We start from the raw sequence: 20,229 nt of genomic DNA, 5'->3' as shown, positions 1-20,229 counted from the left end.
GCCTTTTATGAATGCTATCTTCCCAAAATAAGTGTGCAGATTGTGTTTTCAAGTAGTTAGCAAAAAGCACAGTTTTCTGCAGCATCTTCTGTCTCCAGAACTGTTATATGACTGCATTAAAGTCACAGCCCTCAGTCCGTGTTTGAGGCCCTTCTGAGCCTAGGTCAAGATTATTATAGTGCCCTTTGGTGTTTGTCTTGGTAGGTTTCGCTGGCATCAGGTACCGAAGGTTCTTCCAAAATCTGGAATTCACAGGAAGAGATTTATCTTTTTTCCACTTCACGATCGTCTTTGATGGCAAAAGAGACAGTGATTCTGGCAAGAAATTGTAGTCACTTATAGGCATATATTCAATTAATATGATCTTAGTTTTCCTTTCAACTAGGGCTTTATGCAGTCCACTCTCAAGTTCATACATGGCTCTGTCAGAAACATAGTTCTGGCTCAGTATAATGATTAATCTTCGGCTTTTGTCAATGAATGAATGGATATCATCAACAACCGCTGCAAATTAAAGATAAATGTGTTATTAAACTAAATTGAAAGGATAGGCACTGGATTGACTTATCCTTTAACAGTCACAAATGTACCAAAAATGTTCCACTTATAAAGTGACAGCATGTTAGCATCTTGTACCTAAGAAAAAAATAATACACATTACAGATAAAGAGTCTGCAAAAATGAGCTCAGGTATAGACAAAGCTTGTTCTCTGGAGCAGACAAAGCCCACATACAATCTCCAGATATCCTAGACAGCTGCCTGTCTGTAGTCACACAGATAGAAGGTAAAAGCAAACTGTATTTTTCCTCCAATGAGACATATCTTTCCTTTTTCATAACAGATACCATTGGCATGATTCCCCAGAAAGTCACCAAAATCAACCTCTTTCCAAATATTTAGTAACTCTCAGGTTAGTCCTATCTTTATGTCACCCAAACACCCAAATCTATTGTCAGAAACAGAAGGTTGAGAAGACTAGCATGTGAAGACAGAATGAGTTTCAACAGTATTTTAGACCCATGACTTTGTTACGACAAATGATGCCTGAATCAAATGGTGATAAACTTCAAACATCCATGCACCAAACTGAATTCTCACACACAACTTCCTGTGCTTGCTTTAGGACCATGGGACAACAAGGTCTACAGAAACCAGAGATCTAGAAAACATGCCTTGAGGGAAAGGCAGAGCAAACTGCAAGAGTAGTCTAAAGAAGAGAAAACTGAGAAAAGAATTAATTGGACAGGAGTATTGCAACCCACCAAAGGCTCCTGTAAATAGAAGGAAATAGTCTGTTTTCCGTATTCACAATGAATCAGACTAGATAAAAAGGAATAAGCTAAAACAATTGCCAGGAAATAAGCCAAAATTTTTGAAATAATCAGGCCAAAAAAATTGGAAAGCCTTTCCTTTAATCCTTAAGGAGAGAGAATAACTGGAAAAAAAATGGCTTGGGAGAATTGTGGCATCTCTCAGGCTAGAAAAATATGTCAGGAATGGACACAATGAGAGAAGATCCGGCCTTGTGAATGAGGCTGAGTGACTTTATGGTTCTGTGCTTTTAACAATGAAATCCTGTTACTCAACTAGGTCTTTTAACTAAATGGAATACCCCACTATCTTTTTCCCAAGCATCTGCAAAAGGCTACCTATCCACAGGTCATTTAGAGAAACAAAGTTCCATGTTTTCATTTCTATTTTGTTATGACATCCATTACACTCACCAAATGGTTTCAAACACCACAGTGAAGATAATATGAGAATAAGAGAATATGAGAACATGAGAATAAATAGTACCAAAGATACCAGCTGCTCTGTGCAGTAAATGTGAGTTCATTCATAGTAGACACCTGCTCTCAGCAATAATAGTATAAGAGCTTTGTGAGACATCTGACATCTTCTGTGTTGTCATCTTAACTTTCTCTATGCTAGTTTTTTCATCTGTTCATCTTGGTTTAGTGTAATTAAAGATAAGTATATGTGTGTAGGTGTATACAAACTCATAAATACATCTATAAAATATGTAAAATGTGCAGTTGAATTTTGCATTCACGTAGTTTAGATCAGATGAAAAATGTAGCATTTCAATGTACAAGACATTTGACAGAATTCCTTCTGATAACAGACTTTTACATTTGTGTGAAAATGATGTGCCTATTTAATGACAAGAATATTCAATACACTTACCTCCTCCAGGGGATATATCCCTCTCAAATACACACAACTTGTACCCAAAGTTTTCTTCTAATATTGTGGGTAAAATCTTCAAAGCAAATTCTCTCTCTTCTTCACTAGGAGAAATGCAATCCTTCAGGTAAGACACAAATGCATCATATTCTTTTCCATCTAGAAAGAAATCACCAATTTTTATCTTGTTAGAAACCATTAGAAGTACAGTATCTGATTCACCATTCTGGGTTTCAAAGTTACTCTCTCAGTAGCAAAGCATCTAGAAATTCTTGTTCTTTCCTTTAATACCCTGAAGAGTCTTCAAACAAAAAAGAAATCCTGAATCAGTTAAAATTTGATACAAAAGATTCTGATCGCATTTGTCAAGTATTTGAAAGTAAGATATTATTTCTACCTTAAGGTACTTTTTAAAAAAAAAAAAATTCAGGTTAATATAACCAGTCTGTTCCACATCTGTGATGATCAAAAAAATGAAGGGAAGCAAAAATGTGTCTGTAACCTGATAAGAATGCTATTTAAGTGATACTGCAAATTTCCAAATTTATTTTACTCTTTGTCTAAAACTATCAAGTAGTTCTGTAGAATGGGTACTGGGAAAAGAGGATAAACCAATTTATTGTTTTAATTATGAGACTATACCATATTTAGTTATGCTTTGATCAGTAATCTACAAACACAAAACCCAAGACTAATTCAGAGGCCAGGTCTACCACATTGAGCTTCTTCCCCTGTGTTTATCTGCTCTTACTGCCCCAGGTGTAAAACAAACTCACTTTAACACCTGACCATCAAGTTCTTTCACACATTCTTTGCTGTTTCTGCTCACAAAACTCCTGGATTTATTTTCTCTCTTCCTCAGAGATGATTGTTTTATAGAACCTGCCAGAAACTAATTTTTAATCTACACGCTTATTTCAATGTCAGCATTAGCCAAGTCATACCTCCAGCAGTGTCGTCTCTTTTGCATATGTTCCTGTAAAATAGAACTAAGTCGACTCTAAATATGACACAGACAAACACTGCAGCTACAGCAACACACAGAAATAGTACAGGAAGGACCATTCCAGTTGTAAACATGTACACAGGCAGATCTCTGGTGTTCCCTGTAAAACAGAATCCCAGGAAATCACAGCCTTAACGAGAGTATTATGTGACAAAATTACTGTATTCAATACTGTATTCATCTTAAAATCACTCCAAAAAAATCACAATGTTGATGTGAATCCTTTCTTGCTAATACTTCAAGCACATATGCATGCCATTTGTTCTGTGATGGAGAAGAACTACAGAACTTAGATTACTCTAAAAACTGGAGAAACAATCTTGCATGCATTCATACATCCTCCACACACATAAATGAACTGCATATGGGATCAAGACTGACACTACAGATCCTCAGAGAAGTACAGCATCCCAACTGGTAATCAACTACTTTTATGACGAGGTTTTTTCAGATTCTTTATTATTTCCTGTTATTCTCCACCTTTCACCCCTCTCTCATTTGATTCATAACAGTCCTCAAAGTCTCCTTTAATTTCTTTGGCCAAGATTTTTTTTTCCTTCTGTCTTTGATCTCTTTCAGGCTTTTTTTTTTTTTTTTCTTTTTTTTTTTTTTATTATTATTCTATTATTTTTGTATTCTTAGTGCCAAATATAGTTTTTTAACCATTAAATCTTTGTGAAGACTTTATGAAGGCACTGTCAAGTCATGCTCATTGTAGTCTGCATTTAATTTGATTTATTACATGCACCATCTTTTGACTAGTCTGTTTTCACATATTTTCTCTCAGTAAAGCTAGGAAAGGTCTGAGAGAGACGCAAAACAAGAAGGGAATACCCATTTGTCATGAATCTCCAGGCTGACTGGGGTATAAATGTGAAGTACTACTATAGGGCAGAGGTCAGCTTTCTATAGCCAGAAAGATAGAGTCCCTGACAAGAGAGAAACCATCAAACAGAACATTTCAGGCATTATCAGGAATATAAAAGATTGATCTTTCAATTTTAGAAAGAGTTGCCTAATAAACAAAGTGATCTAAGCAGCAGACACTGGGCTGCACCAAGCTTTAGGTAGGTAATCCCCCTGATCCCAACAATCTGGTGAGTAGGAGAGCACAGGGAATGCTCTGTCATGGGATCTAAAGAAGTGCTATGCAGGGATCTGTCAGCCAGAGAAGAGCTCGACTTCCCCAGCTGTGTCCAGAGCAGCAGTGGTGGAACTCTGGAGCCCTCACATAGCTACTCTAGCAGACATTGCAGCAACCTCTGATGCTCCTGTCTCTGAACAGGAGGAATCATCCAGGGGGCTTGTTAGGTCCATCACTAGATGGACCAAGGCCTTCATAAGCACACAGACAGATTTGGAGAGATGTTCTGAAATCAATAACCTGCCTTCATGATTGAGAAGGCTGTCATGATTAATAATTACATATGAGAAGTATGATTCATAGATTATACCGTACCTTTCTTCAGTTTCACTATTTTTATTTGTGTTCTATCATCAGTTTGCAACATGCAGGTGAAATTATGATGCATGTCCTCATCTGTTACTTTTTTAATCCGTAGTAGCCTTGTGACATAGAACTTGTTTCCCAGCCTGCAACAAGAAATGGTGTTAGGAGAATTGTCTGCACAGAAACCTACAGCCAGCCAAGAGGCAGATTTTGATAAAAAAGTTCTAAAATAACCTCAGATTCTTTACTAAATTCACAGTTCACAAAGTGCAGGACATTATCACATACAAGTAAAAGTGCAATATTTTCAGGAAACCTACTGTAAGTTTTTGAACTCTTCTTCACATATTGAAGGTTCATTCTCAGGAATACCCAAGCATTTTTCTGGAAACGTTTGATTAATTAACCAGTAGAGGCTGGCATCTTCTTGCATATAATAACCTAAGAAACCTGTGCAATTGAGTATTTCTTCTTTACCTAAACAAAGCATAACATGAGAAGATCTAGTCAGAAGTAGCATTCATGTTCACAGTGCAGTAAAACATCATTTATTCAGGCAACATATCCCACAGGTTGTGCTCCCTTCTGGATTTCATAGCCCCTGCACAGTGTTTCATTTGTGTTCCACCTGCACTGGTGGTGGCTTCAGCAACCATGCACAGGCCTCACTTGCACCCTCTTGCAGAGTGACAATCATCCACAGCTTTCCCTCAGATAAACTCTGTCACAACCAGGAGAGATTAAATAGGCCAGAGCATTTCAGGCTTTGGAGAGCTAAAAGGAGTTCGACTTGATGATCCTTTTGACTCCTTTCCAAGTTAAGATATTATATGATTCTATTATATGAACTAAACTGTGTGCTGCAGGCAGAGAACAGGAGAGGACAACGTACCACCAGTGCCCCAGGGCCAGGTATAAGAAAGTCACTGGTAAGAGGAATTACAATCAATTGATTATAATAGCTGAAGTGTACACTATTGCTTAAAGGAAAAACAAAACCTGTTAGAGCCCCTGCTGCAGTCTCACAGAATAAATTCTCATCCCAGCTTCACATCTGAAAATCAGCATAATCCTGAATGCGAGAATAAATCACTTAGCCAGTCAGCTACTTTGTACCCTTTCAGAGCACTAATCTGAAGTGGCAGGAACCACCCCTTAGAATCTGGTTAATTATAAGAAAGGGCAGAAGTAAAATGACAACTGTATGCTTGGGAGAATAAAGGCAGGAGGATGCAGCTCTGCAGTGTGAGATTTGATGATTTGCAAGGCATTTTATTTTAAACATTGTCGTGAGAAGCTTGACCTGATGTTAGCTGCAACTTTACAACACCATCTCTAGGCTACGCTGGGGAACACATCCATATTGCCCTTTATTAAGCCACAAAAGCTGCATGTTAGTTCTTGTTCAGGTCATCATACACAAATGCTTTCCAGCAAGCTAGGCCTGCCCAGGAATTCTCACACACGTTATAGGCTGCCTTCTCAAGGTTTATTAGAACTGATGATTCAAGTGGAACTGCTCAAGAACCTTTAAAGTAGGATCCAGCTGAAAATCTGCTCATCTTAGATTCTGACCTTAGAAATCCAAATCACAGTAGTACAGACTGGAACATAGACAGCTGTTTTCAGGGAAATACTACAGAACTCCATCTAAGCAATGACAGGTTTGAAAGGCCATCCAAATTTCCCTTGAGTCCCCACCATGGCATCTGTCTCATCACTTCACCAGGTAGTTCAATGACCTTATGAAATTGTCTCATCAAGGCAGATAAGAGATGGAAGACAGATGATTCATAATAATTTAATGCTGAACTCTATTACTTTCTAAGAGTTGAGACAAGCACAGTAAGGAGGAAGAACTGTGAAAGAAGGGTGTACTGGGAGGCTGAGAGACGTGAGGCATCATTGGATTGGGGTAATGCCACTGGAAAAAGGACCTACCTACCAAACGGTATTTGTAGGAAGGAAGGACGTCCTGGCTGAGCAAATGAGGTACACATATGAGCAATGGAGGAGGTGAATAGGAGTTTTCAGACTTGGAAAGGAAGGACTGGGTAACCAGATGGGAGAAACCCTCAGGTACAGGAAGGGAAACAGGTAAATTTCTGGGGTTTTTTAAATTAATCAGAGCCTTAGTCACAAAATCCTGCATCCTGCCTGACACTGTATGAAGCTTGCAGGCCATGTTATCTAACTACTACTCCTACCTAGAAGCACAATCAAGCGTTTGGCTTTTGACAATACAACCAGTCATTTGCAGCAGTGACAGATCTTCATTGTTGCATTACCAGGAGTGTCAGCCTCACACTTCTCATTTCCCTGCAGAATAACATCCTCAGCTGCATCAGGTATTAAGGGGATTATTCATTATTGCTGTTCACTGAAAAAACTAGATGTCTTTCACACATCACTCTGTAGGATTTGCTATCTACAGAGTTTGCTGGTTTGTCATCATCACCACATTCTCTTGTTGGTCATAGCAGCAATCTCAGCTTCTGCCTCTGTAAAGGGGTAAATTTAGGGTACTTGTATATCAATCATGGAATACACCAGGGAAAACATAACCAGGTGTGAAGATGCATCAGATGCAGGAGGGTGCATAGACAATTCTTAGTTTGATTACACTTAACCAGACTGTCAACCATAAAGTGATCAGAACAAAAAGCATGTACATGCAGTAGCTACCACAAAGATTCTTGTACTAATTTGATACCTATTTCTGTTTCAATTTCTTCATTGCGTCCGACTATCTCCAAAGTCACAGCCTCTGGTGCATCTAAAACACAAACAAGTATTGCTATTGAAGTAACAGGTTGCTTACATTCTACCACCAAAAAAAAAAAAAAAAAAAAAAAAAAAAAAAAAAAAAAAGACACATTTGCTTTATTTCTGAAACTCTGGCATTACTGAGTAGTTTAAAACACAGTATGTCCTGTTGAATTTTTTTCACATATACATATATACTGTGCACAATTTACAATGGTTAGAAAGGCTCTTTCCCTGAACTCTTAGTAAGTTTGTATGACTTACAGCAACTAATTAAAAAAAAAAAAAAATGCAGGGAAAACATACTAAATACATTTTCCAAAATTAGTAATATGTCACATAAACTTCTTCTGTTGCTTTTTTTTCCTTTTTGAAATGATTGCCAAATAGTTCATATTCCCCAATTTGATCGCCCTTGTATGTATTTATCAAATGAGAACTGTAATTAAAAAAATCCATAGCATAGAGAACCAAAAAGCATGCTTGAAAATTATAGAAAGCTTTCTTACCTTCTTCCACTACCAACTTAATTGTACTTGTGCTGTGGTATATCTTTCCTTCATGATGGATTAAAATCTTACAGGTATATATCCCAGAGTGTTGTACTGTTAAGGTTTTAAAATCCAGTTCCCGCTCTGTTTCATTTTCATAGTTCTTACAGTCCTGCATCAATATAGACAGAAAATACTATTCTGTATTAAACATATATTTAAAACCTTATGGAAGATAAAAATTAATTTTGAAATGAAGTGTCACCATCACTCTTTCACTGCCTCAATGATATTTATCGGCCTCAAAAGAGGTGGGGACCCTATTTTCAGTTGTGGGCACTTAAATACAACATTTGAACATTTAACGCATTAGAAGTTGAAAACACTGCAATTCTAATTAAGTATCTGAGTATAAAAATATTGTATCAGGAATCTAAAGGCAATCATGTGGTTTTTTTCAAAATGATGGGTTGGGTCTGTAGACTAAAAGTGCTTGTGGATAAAAGTTGTCTAGACAACTTTCAGGTTAAAATAAGATGCCCCGACAATAGGGAAAGTGACCATCTCAGAGGGTGAAAAGAGTTGGACTCACATTGGCTTACTCTCCCTATCCCCCAAAACTAACTCTGGTTTGTTGTTACTTTTTTTTTTTTTTAATTCATGGCACATGCCAAGATAAATGTCCTATGAAGATCCACTAATATTTGGTTCTGGTCTCAATTACCTTAAATTAAGAAGGGAATTGATCACTGCTGGAAATCATCCAGAGAATGGGCATTTACTGGGTCTATATGCTTACTACCAGGCTCTTATGCAAAAAGGAATGTGTGACTATCCCTGTTTTATCTCAGCTTAAGGTGTGATAGGAAGACTTCAAAAATTTTCACCCAGTCAACCACTGAAGGATATTTAGGCACAGGGGCAGCTGCTTCATCTGTCTCACACAGTATTAGGCATTTAAATATTAAGCATCGGTATACTCAGCTTAGCCATGAGAGAGGTCAGTCTGGGGTATGGTCCTTTACTAAGGGAAACACATCCACCTATGGCCCTGTCCATCAATGGTCCCATCCTCCCAGGTCCTGAAGCACAAGGAAGCAGGACTGGGGCTCATTCTGCCTGACAGAATCCAGATGCCCATACTTAAGCTGTAAAAATCCTTTCCTGAAACTAATTCAACACAAGAGTATCTGTTACTTCAACCAGGACACCTGAGAGGAATACGGAGCACTGGTCAAGATGATGTATAGGGCCAGGGTGGAAGAAACCTATTCAGGGTGCTTCATCCAATGGCTGAATACATCACCTAACAGTTATAAGGTTGGTGCAAAATGAATTGAGGTTTTTGCATTGTTGAAATTTGCCGTTTGATATTGGAATACATTCTTAAATAAATGTGGTTATGTCACATATTCTAATGCGTTTTTCTCGCTTTATGTTTTCTTGCTACTGACTTATTACTTACTGTTTATTTTATATTTATTTTAGACTGTGGAAATTATGTTAGACAAAAAGCAATTTAAGCAATTTTCGTATTCAAGTTCAAAATGAGTCATAAAGCAGCAGAGAAAACTCACAACTTCAACAACGCATTTGGCCGAGGAACTGCTAAAGAACATACAGCACAGTGGTGGTTCAAGAAGTTTCTATAGCAAATTATTTGAGTGACACTGTTTCACTAATTACCTTGTACCATGTTATGCTGTCATTTTCATTGACAGACAAATCACTGCATTTCAGTGAATAACCAGTTCCAGCATTTTTAGTTTCTGTGGTTAAATGATTTCTGTTGAAACAGCTGCTTTTATTTCTTTCAAGTACATTCAAGGTCCACTTTTGAATTGTGAAATTTTGTTTTCCATTGCTATGAAAAAAAATGGTAAAATCAGTTGTAGGAGCTTTTTAAAGGAATGTAACTCAGTGAGTCATGCAACAAAACACGAACAAAGTCTCTAATGTAACTGTTAAGTAAAAAGTACATCTACAATGACCTAATTATTTATATTCCCCTTTATTACTTTTCCACCCAAAAGTATATGTTATTTCTCATGACAAAATAGATTATCTAAACTAAATCATCTATCATAAAACAGTTGACAATAGTTCTATCTATAAAATATGACACTATATACTATAATGTCCAGAACAAGAATGCAACAATCTGTGGCATCATGTATAGATACAAGTGAGTATAAAAGAGTTTTAGGACCTTCAATAAGCTAGTGATTTTGCAGGTTTAATCTCCTATACATTGCTAATGTTTAAAGCAGTAACTGAAAAATATAACTGTAAAATATGTCAAAGATAAGATGGGCAACTCTGCTATGGTTCACAAAACAGTATTATTCATTGTTGTATCCTGTGCAGTCACTGATATTTTGGAAATATTTCTGAATCATGCAAGTCTCATGAACTACAGAATCACTTATGGACTCAAGCATGTCTGCAAAATAAGGCATTTTGGAAAGGATACATTTCTTTGTCTTTTGGTCTGCTCTGATCAGAGATACACAGTAACTGGCCGAACGAGGTTGACCAGAAGAGCCAGGTACTACCTCTTCTAAAGCAGAGTCACCATGTCCCATGCAGCATTTATAAAAGATCAGGTGAATATGTTCCAAAAATTCTTCTTTTGAATACTTAGGAGCTGCCCATTCTCATTCAGATATCTATAATGCTCTATCATAATATTCCTCTGAAGAATCACATTATAGGTGAGAGTAATTTCATTGCTAGATACATTTAAATACATGGCTACCAAGGGAAAAGAAGCTGGAGGACTTCTGGCTTAAGACTGGCAAAGGTGGCCTGATTTTGACAAAGTTAGGGCTTAAGAGAAAGTCATATGCTGCTATAAGTAAATGGGTAAAATTTCTCAGTTATTGCATAAAGCCCTCTTTTTTTACTGAACAAGTAGAGTCTGACAAAGTAAAAGTAGCAATCACAGAGTATTTCCCTTCTGTGTCAGTCATATCTTCATAAATATGTTTGAATCTTTCTTTCTGTCTCCAAGAACAGAAAAAGAAACCACTCCCAGGAAAACTGAAACTGGTAAAATTCATTTTGATGAGAAGGGCTAAGGGGACAAAGCAGTTGAAAAGGAGAAGCAAGCCTGATGAGCATATCAGCTTAAATGCTATTCATGACTGACATGCCTTTTACTGTTTACAAGACTCAGAAGAACTATCAGGACTTCATTTATATGATGAATTTAGACGAGGTTTTAGGTTGGGGTTTCCTTCCATTTGAAGTTCCCCAAGCAGATGTATTTATGTATTTTGTTCAACCTCTTTGCATTGTAGCCATTTTTCAGCCCACGCAGGTGCTCCTTGTTCTCCTTACTCACTTGAGATATTCTTTACTCATAAATTGCAATTGACTAACTAAATCAAAACATACTGGTTTGGTTCCACGATCAGTTAACTGTGGTGTCATAAACAGGAAAAATGTTATCAAACTTCCCCATCATAGATGTACTCATATGGGTATTCATGGTGGGTGGAGTCCATCTCACCTATTCTTCAACATCATGCTTACTCATTTGAATCAGAGCTACTAATCACAGTCAGCAGTGGGACCACAACCAATAGTCACCGTTTTAGAGTGCAATTTACATGACCTATTTTATGTGTTCAGTTTAGGACAAGGTAACCTCTGCCCCAGAAAGCCCTCTCTCCCCCTGGCAATAAAGGTACCTAACATAAGTAGCTTAGTTGTAGACAGAAACATTAGATCCAATTAATTCCACTGATTCTATGTGCTTCTTTAGACCACCACACTAGTGTCTGAATACTACTGGAGAAGCAATTATGCAATTAGCCATAAAATACATATTATTTTATTATCTAGATTCAGTAAATGGAAGAAAAAGATCAATAAAGCCACATATTCTCCTCAGCACTGTCGCTCCAAAAAGGCTTTCTTCTGTGATCATATTTGGTGAAATCACTTCAACAAACATGAGAATTTCACCTGAAGTGGGTAATGATATTCCATCTAATGAGCCAAAGTCTAGAAAGGAGCAGGTCCTTGGAAGGTGACAAAACCACATCTGTGAACACTAAGATGAATTTGGCTTACATAATTTATAGCTGCCTGCCATATACATGATTTTCAGGAAAAAAAAAAAAAAAAGTACATTAAATTACACTGTTTAAACTACTAGTGTCTGAGCTGTTATATTTCTACCCTGCCTTTCATTTGCTGAGACTTTTTAATGGTAATTTTTGAGGAACAAAACCACTCATGGCTTAATAGCCTTTCAATTTCCCCCCTCACCCCCCATCAAACCCACCAAGAAGGAAAAAAAAAAATAGCTTGGCTATGGAGAGGTTACATGGAAGTGAAAGCTCTTAGAGAATATAAACCAAGTTTACTGGATACATAACCGACTCTAAGCCATTCGTTAGCTATTTCATTGCAACAAGCCAGTCGTATCTCAACATTTCAATTTACAGGAAGAAACTAACACTCTGCTTTCCAAATTCCAGTATGAACTCTAAATGTGTGTTCCCACTGCTTTCAGCTGCTCTAAACACTTTGGAAAAGTGAGCAGTATTAGCATCTTAAAACATATCATGCATTTATCATGGAGCTCTGTACTTTCATTTTCTTCAGGAACCTTTGAGTTCTCTCTGTTTCAAGATAGCAAACACAGAGCACCCAGATGACCTGCTTTCTTGTAATCTGGTTTTTCATTTGATAACCACAGGATACAAGTAAAGAAAAAAACCACACAAATTAGAAATCCTGCCAAAGGTGTGACATGGTTTTTCTGCTTAACACTCCCATTGCAAATGGATATGAAAGCCTTTGTTTTCAAGAAATGTTGCTGCAGATGGAGACACTCAGGCTTAAGGGTGATATTTACTCCTGAATGTATATCCTAAGTCTACTATACTAACAAACACACATGAACACATCAACACAAACATACATATGCTTTAGCTATCTATGTTATGTGCCTTCATTCTGATCCTAACAAAAAAATTAGTATCTGTATGGACCTAAAAGATACTTTTGGAAAAAAAAAAAAAAAGTCATTTCAGACTTGTCAAAATATATTATTTTAGTTAAGAAACTTTTTTTTCCAAAATAAAAATGCTTTCTTTCAAAACTGAGTTTTAAAATGTAGTCGCATAATGTAGTCTTAGAAAATGAAACAAAAAAGCAGAAAATCAAAACTCTTAATTCCAAATGAATGCTTTGATGCACACAAAACCTTCTGAGTTTCTTGCTTAAGCAAATCAGCAAATCGAGACATTTCACAAAGGATTCAGACATTTTTGTGTTTTCCAACAGATACTTATTTTAACAAATTTCATCCTAGTAGTTTTACTTAAGGTCCTTTCCTGTCATCTCCTTCTTCTATACATTAGGCTGTGTCCCTCAGTTTTGAAGTTTACATTTTTTTCATATCCATCTTACAGAGTTGTTGTAATTTACTGTGGATTTACTGTCATTATTCCAAGTCCTTAAAATAAATAATCACAAAACTGCAAGGATTGTGAATTAAAGTTGTGTTATCACAGTTTTCCTCTCTTTTGTCCTTTCTTTTAGACTTCTTACAACAACCTCCTTCAGTAGCCTGGCAATTCAGGTGTGCTCTCCACCTATCCTTCCCCATGCCAAAAAGCATGCATTTTATAGCCTGGTTAGGTGCTGGCAGTAGAGTGAGTTGTTAGATTTAATAGCTTTTTAGCACTATATTTAGTGAAGTGACCATATAGACAACTGATCAAGGCCATCAATAAGACTAGAATTTAAAGCCTAATTCAGACTTGACATGAAAAGTAAAGGTCCGTGACAACAACCAAGCCTATGTCAGGTATTATCTAATGTTAACACATTCTGTTTGCACAGAAACCAGAGTTCAGCTATGCCAGTCTCTGTTTGTTACTTTATATACAATTAGACCACTTGGCTGCCTCCTAGCATGAGACCCACTCAACACAGTAGGAAGAACAAGTCTGGTGGAGAAGACAAGCAAATGTTTCCTTTCACTTGGCAGTGGACGGAAGGGTTACCCAGCATTCATTTTACTTAGGTAATTAATCACAAGCCAGCAGAAATGCTACCTGCCTTATCAAAAGGTTTACAGAACTTTTTAAAAGCTGCAACTGCCTATAGCTATTTGTAAATATTATAGGTCTGCCTGGATGGTTATTGTGAAATGATACGGAAAATGACAGCAGAGTTAATGCAGTTCCCTGCACCTTCTTTTTGTGGATGCCACTAGCAATACAAAGCAAGACAAAGCAATTAGCTTCTTCAGAGACAAGTGAGAAGGCAAGATGTTCACCCACGGCTTGGGTACCCACCTGTGAGTGACAGAATAACTCCCAGAGTCAGTGAGTTCAGCTGGCCAGAACTCCAGAAAATTCTTTTGGGAAACATTTCTGTGTGTTTGCTTTATCAGTTGCTGCTTTCCAGAGTTTTCTTTGTACCAGTTTATTGTGTATGCTTCTTCCTGAAAATGTTCTTGCCTTGACTCAAGATAACAAAGGAAAAAATATTCCCCTTCCAGTACATCAATGGAGGTACGCAGCGGACACAGCTTCTCTTCAGAGAAAGTCAAGAAAAAGATACATTAGGGAACCAAGTGCTCCTTTCAGAAAATTACATTAGCTTGACATTAAAGTGATTTGCTGTGCCACTGGTCTTTTATAAAGTGAGTTTCCTTTAGCAGAGTAGTTTGGTAGTATGTATTATTTCAGTAATATTTATTTCAGTCTAAGAGTACAGTTTTCCAAGTCTTTATTCTACCTCACCCAAGAAAAACAGAACGAAAAGGAGCGTGAAAAACCTCACATTTCCCTAAGATTCTTTCATGTGGGTCCAAGAGTGTCAAAATCAAATGGACACAAATGGCAGAATCTGGCCTCACTTTACAGTAAAGAAGCGGCCACAAGTGGAAGGGAAAAGGATAAATTTTTACATATGGTTTGACTTGTCAAATATGGCTAATCCTCAGAACTGGTCAGTTACCATATAAGTAGAGATACTATGGATTAAAATCTGCATTTCCTTATCTTCTGAATTAAAACTAAGTGATTATATGGTTATATTTCTTAAAAAAAATTCAGATCTCTTTAGAAAAGGTGCCTTGGAATGAGATTATTTGTGTAAAATTTAGTCTCAAAGTCTGCTTTTCCAATCCAATTTCCCAAATGTACCTTTGCTTACAGAAGTCATAAAAGCTACAGACAAGTGGCCATGGTCTAGCATTAATAGTCAGGCATAAAATAAGCCTTTGGTCTCTATTCCTCCTGAGGTTCTCAGAGATTATTATTGTTTAGCAACAATTGTGACCACACTTCTGAATGGCACAAAAAGCAGCAGACTCATTCTGTTCCTTGCTGTGGCTCTTCATACAGCCATGCTCCCATACAACACCATCAGACATTTCCAGGTAGCATTTCTGCTCTTTTTACTTCATAATTTGGGTATTTTGAACCAAATTTCCCAAGTCTGGAGCTGGGCTGAAATTGCCAAAACTTTTAATATTATTGTTTTTGTTTAGCTGTAAAACACAAAATTTCCCCACTGTAAGCAACTGTCAAGAAGGTGTCACATATTCAGCAAATATTTTGAAGCTTCTACTGTTGAAATGAGGAATTATACTTACCAGTAGCACATTGAATTATAAAGATGGAAAAAAAAATCATCAGAGTCATTTTCTTGAGTTACTTCTCACTTTTTTTCCAAAAAAATGAAACTGAAGTTTCAAGTTCTTGCTTGTACTGAAACCTTAAGAAAAACAGATTCAAAATTCATCACAAGTGCAGTGAAACAGATTCCTTTGAGCATGTGAGCAGTGTAACTATTGCCTGGCACTGAAGAGGGTTTTCCAAATGGAAAGTTAGACAACATTATCATAACAACTATTTTCATACATCACATAATGGATCTTGATTTTTCTTGAAATGTTTATTGTAAATTCAGAAAGCACTGCAGAGTTTCCTTCCCCCATTTTCTTGTTCACTAGATGTATTTCACATTTCTAATTAAACTAACAATCTTATAGAAGTTCTCCAACCTAGATCCCAAGCCAGTAGATGACTACCATGGGATATTACAGTGCTTTTTTTCTCCACAGAGTATAAATTTTGCAAGACCGAACCTTATAGAAACAGCTAATAAAAACCTCCCTGGCCTCCAATGAGAACAGCACAATGTTGATATATTTGATATCTCGATGGCTAATTTTGAGCCTGTTGGAGAACAAGGTCTACAATTTTGTCATACACTTTTGTCTATGGAACCAATAAGCAGCAGCTGAGAGTACTAGCATTTCCACTGAGGGGGAGAAGATGAAGAAACTCATATTCAATTACTTTATCTTCAGTCCACTGTGTTTTCAAACGTAAAGGGAAAACAGCACTAAATAATACCAGCGTGGAGTATCTTCTCTGAGTTCCTCAGAACAGTGGGTTAACTGGAAACCAAAGGCAGAGCCAATCCTAAGACTGTGCCTCAGTTTTGCTTACAAATAGACAGATTAGGTGCATAGTAAGCTCAGATCAAACTCTGCAGCCAAGACAGACAACCTGGCTTAGTGACTGACCCAAACATGCATTGACAAATGGGACACACACAGACGAGGCGTATTTCACAGAGAGGTGCCAAAAGTAATTGCCTTAGCATTCTATTTGGTTAGTTTTATTACCTAAACTTCTTGCAATCTGAGAAAGTACATACTTACTGTTGTAAGAGACTACCCTGAGATTTACAGTCAGAAAATTCCCATGATGTAAAGCAGCCAGAGGCAGGGAGCTACTGCATTTCCAGCAATATTCCAGAATGGCATCAAAATGTGTAGCTGCTCTCCCTCTCTTATCATCCTCCCTAGTTCATTACAAGTATGTCATCATCCCATGAATCACTGTAAAGAAATGAAAGAACTGTTTCACATCCCCTTTTTCAGATTGACTGGTAGGCAGATCCCAATTTAGAAAGCAGCTAAAAGAAGTTGGATGCTGAGTACTGCAGCAAGTAACTTTAAAGGGTCATATAGTAAACTTGTCAGATTTGGTTTCAGTTCCCTTGTACATATCAAGATTCAAACTGCTACACTTTATAAGGAAAGAAGGGCCTCTCTCTTTATTTTCATTTCTTGATTTTACTTTTCATTTTTCACCCTACCACATCCAGAAGAAATATAGTTGTTGCAGACTATGAAACTATGATCCACTACATCAAGATAAAATCATTTATCACCAGATTTTTAATTCTAAATCACATTCTTTGTTGGCACGTCACATCAGCATATAGTGGAAGTTTTAATGAATGCAGAGCAGAACCCTTCATTTTTTTAACAGAGATTAAAGAACACAGTATAATGCAAGATACTTCGTGATTACCAGGTTTGAGATTAGTGGCTACTATTATCAAGAAAAACACATGTCCCTAATCTTACTATCAGACTGCTGTTGAACCTGGTCAATTTGTATCAAATTGTTCCACTCCAGGCTAACAGTATTTACATTTGAGTCAAATGGTTTGCATAGTCTTTGATGAAACATTAGAAGTACTGGGTGGGCGAAGAAAAAAAAAAAGTTTTGGGAAATTATATAAAGAGGTTCTTCAAGGAACAAAACAATATTTTTCATTTTCAGAAAGAGAGAGATAATGTAAAATGAAGGCAAGGATTCTCTGTCTAAGAAAGGACTACAGAAATACTCCATAGGCAAGATATTATGGCAATAGTGAGGAATGACAGTTTCCACAACAACAACAACAACAAAAGTATATAAAAAAGTTGTCTACAAGGCCCAAAGTGACAATAGTTTTAAGCATGTTTTTTTCAAATTTCCTACATGTTTAAAGCCACAGATGGAATTTGAATAATGAAAAATGGGGTTCTTACAATCATTGTGCCATTGTGAGGCCAACAAAATCTTTAAACAAACTAAAGGTTAAAGTTCCATTAAGTGCATTAATGATACCTCACCAACTAGACAATTGTGTGTATTTTGCATCATTATAATTATTCCTCACTTTCCTGGAATCACCAGAAGATTTTGGAATTAAAGTGGACTGGTACATCGATGAGATCCTCAATTTTGGTCAAGTAACTTGGTTTGATTGGCACTTTCGGAAACCTGAATTTGGTCCTAAAGTGTTGTTAGTTCCTTTTTTAAAAACCAACAGATTCTTCTGAACATCAGACTTTTTGAACAAACATTTTAGAGTCAAGGGAGGAAAGTACTCATTTTACCTCTTTAAGGATGGCTTCTAGTGGAATCTAAATATTTTTTCAAATATGACCATACAGTACAATAATTCATGTAATATTCACAAAGGAAACGAAAAGGTCTAGCAAACAGTTGCCTTAACCATACTAGGTCTAAAGACCATTCTGCCGGGGCTGCTATTTATTAGTTAAAATGAAAATCCATCTTCATTTCAACCAACACAAGTGAAGTTGTTACTCACTATGCAAGTCTTGCCGGGTGGAAAGCTGACTCAGAGGCAGTCCTTTGAACTCCAGAGTTACACCTTGCACTTTTAAATCTTCTGAACCTAGTTCATCACTGAGTAATCTCTCTTGATAAGTGAGTAAATACATAGACAACTCAGTCTGGAAAACCTCCTGGAAAAAGAAGAGTGGAATTTCTCATTTCATGGACTGTTAACTGCAGGGAGGAAAATGGAAAAGGTAGATGTGAGAAATTAATTTTTAGAAGCGTTAATGGAGAAGCAATAACAAATTGCAAGTATTAACTTTTTTAAATGAGGCATTTGACAGCTAGCACACAAATGTTTTAGGAATCTTCTTTTGCTGCTACTATGTACAATAGCACTTTAAGGATCCTGTCATGCTCCCAAACCACCTAGGTGTGAGGGAAAGTACCGGGACAGCCCGAGGAGGACGACTTTGCAGTGACAGTGAGGGACTGTGTGTTGAAATCAGCCCTTTTCAGAACTAAATTATTTATGGTAACTCTCTAATAAAGAAAAAGTATATCACGGGCTGGGGAGAGAATCGGAGAGAGGTGCCGAAACAGGCATCTCAGGGGAGCGCAGTGCAGCGCAGTGGGCAGGGGAAGCGCGGCGGGGAAGGCAAGGCTGGGGGGACAGGCAGGGTTGGGGACAGGCAGGACCGAGGGACAGGCAGGACTGAGGGATAGGCAGGAGCGAGGGATAGGCAGGATTGAGGATAGGCAAGGTTGGGGATAGGCAGGACCGAGGGATAGGCAGGACTGAGGGACAGGCAGGGACTGCCGCCCCCTAGTACGCTGTCCGAGCGGGGCTGGAGGGATGGGGCTAGCGAGGCAAAGGAGGTACTCCTCACACACACTCGCACACTCGCGGAGATATCGTGATCAGAGGCGCTCACGTCCTCCGAGGGATGGAAGAAGGAGCTACCTGCACCTAGACATCACCTCCCCAGCCCACCTGCCCTACTTCTGTCCTTCCCTGGCCGCCCCGCTGCCCTCGGACCCTACCTGGCAGGGGCGCTCTGCGGGAGCTCCGCTCCTCTCCACGCCGCACCGCTCCTTCCTGTGCCTGGGTGCGGTGACCCGCGCGGGCGCCGCGGGGTTGCTTTCCAGTTTCGCTGGAAAGAAGCGCTGACGGGTGTCGCAACGGGGGCCGGGCAGCAGCGCGGTGAAAGCGGCTCAAAATGTTACCGGTGTGACCAAGAGTGCTGTGCTGTCACCTGGTCGTGGGTGAAACCGAGAGATTACCCCACCACGAGCAAAGGGAGTGAAGATCAACTCTTCTAGGAGATGTGAGTCTTCCCTCTCACAACCTTACGGGGGAAAAAGAGGCATAAGTAGGTGACGTCTTCAGTCACCTTCAGAGCCGAAACGCCTCTTCCTCTGCTTTTCTGTTGAATGCCCATCGCGCGACTTCTTCCAAGAAGTGTGATGGAAGTAGGATGGAGGTTTAGGAACTCATATATTAAGCTAAATGTAGCAACTTCTATCTCTGCTGCAGCTTCCTCCCCCGTCTCTGGCCGTTTTGAGAATGAAGGTGTACAAAGACATAAACTGTATCCTGAAATGCTGATATCCTTCAAAGACCTCAAAAGAGGAACAAAAAAAAAAAAGAAAAAAAAAAAAAAAGAAAAAGGAAGAAGAAGAAATGCACACAGCACACACTACACCCCTCAACATATGATCTGCAGGGAAAAAAAAGGCAAAACAAGTGATCCGATGGTACTTTGAGCAGAAATAGCCTGATTTCGGTGCTATTTACTCTGTGATAGCATCCCCTTTGAGGAGAAAGTAATGGAAGCTTTCAAGACATGAAACTTTTTATCGCAACATTGCTGCAAAGGGTGTGTGTGTATTCACTTTTAAATAAACCCTCATGCCAGTAG

At 38.1% G+C, this 20,229-nt stretch overlaps 1 protein-coding gene across 1 annotated transcript; it reads right to left on the bottom strand.

Annotated features, from left to right (window-relative positions):
- Positions 1-103: 103 nt before the first annotated feature.
- IL18R1 (interleukin 18 receptor 1) lies at positions 104-19,749 on the bottom strand (the record flags this gene model as incomplete). Its single annotated transcript, XM_080363396.1, has 12 exons — positions 104-504; positions 2,189-2,347; positions 3,133-3,294; positions 4,654-4,787; positions 4,965-5,121; positions 7,358-7,420; positions 7,920-8,073; positions 9,588-9,765; positions 14,222-14,462; positions 18,339-18,495; positions 19,352-19,521; positions 19,662-19,749. The coding sequence occupies 12 exons, from the start codon at positions 19,747-19,749 to the stop codon at positions 104-106; spliced, it is 2,064 nt and encodes a 687-aa protein (XP_080219522.1).
- Between the last annotated feature and the right edge of the window lie 480 nt (positions 19,750-20,229).

The sequence above is a fragment of the Nesoenas mayeri genome (assembly GCF_963082525.1).
Source record: "Nesoenas mayeri genome assembly, chromosome: 1".
NCBI classification, from domain to species: Eukaryota; Metazoa; Chordata; class Aves; order Columbiformes; family Columbidae; genus Nesoenas; species Nesoenas mayeri.
The sequence above is the reverse complement of the archived record's forward strand: the minus strand, read 5'-3'. Positions and strand labels throughout refer to the sequence as shown.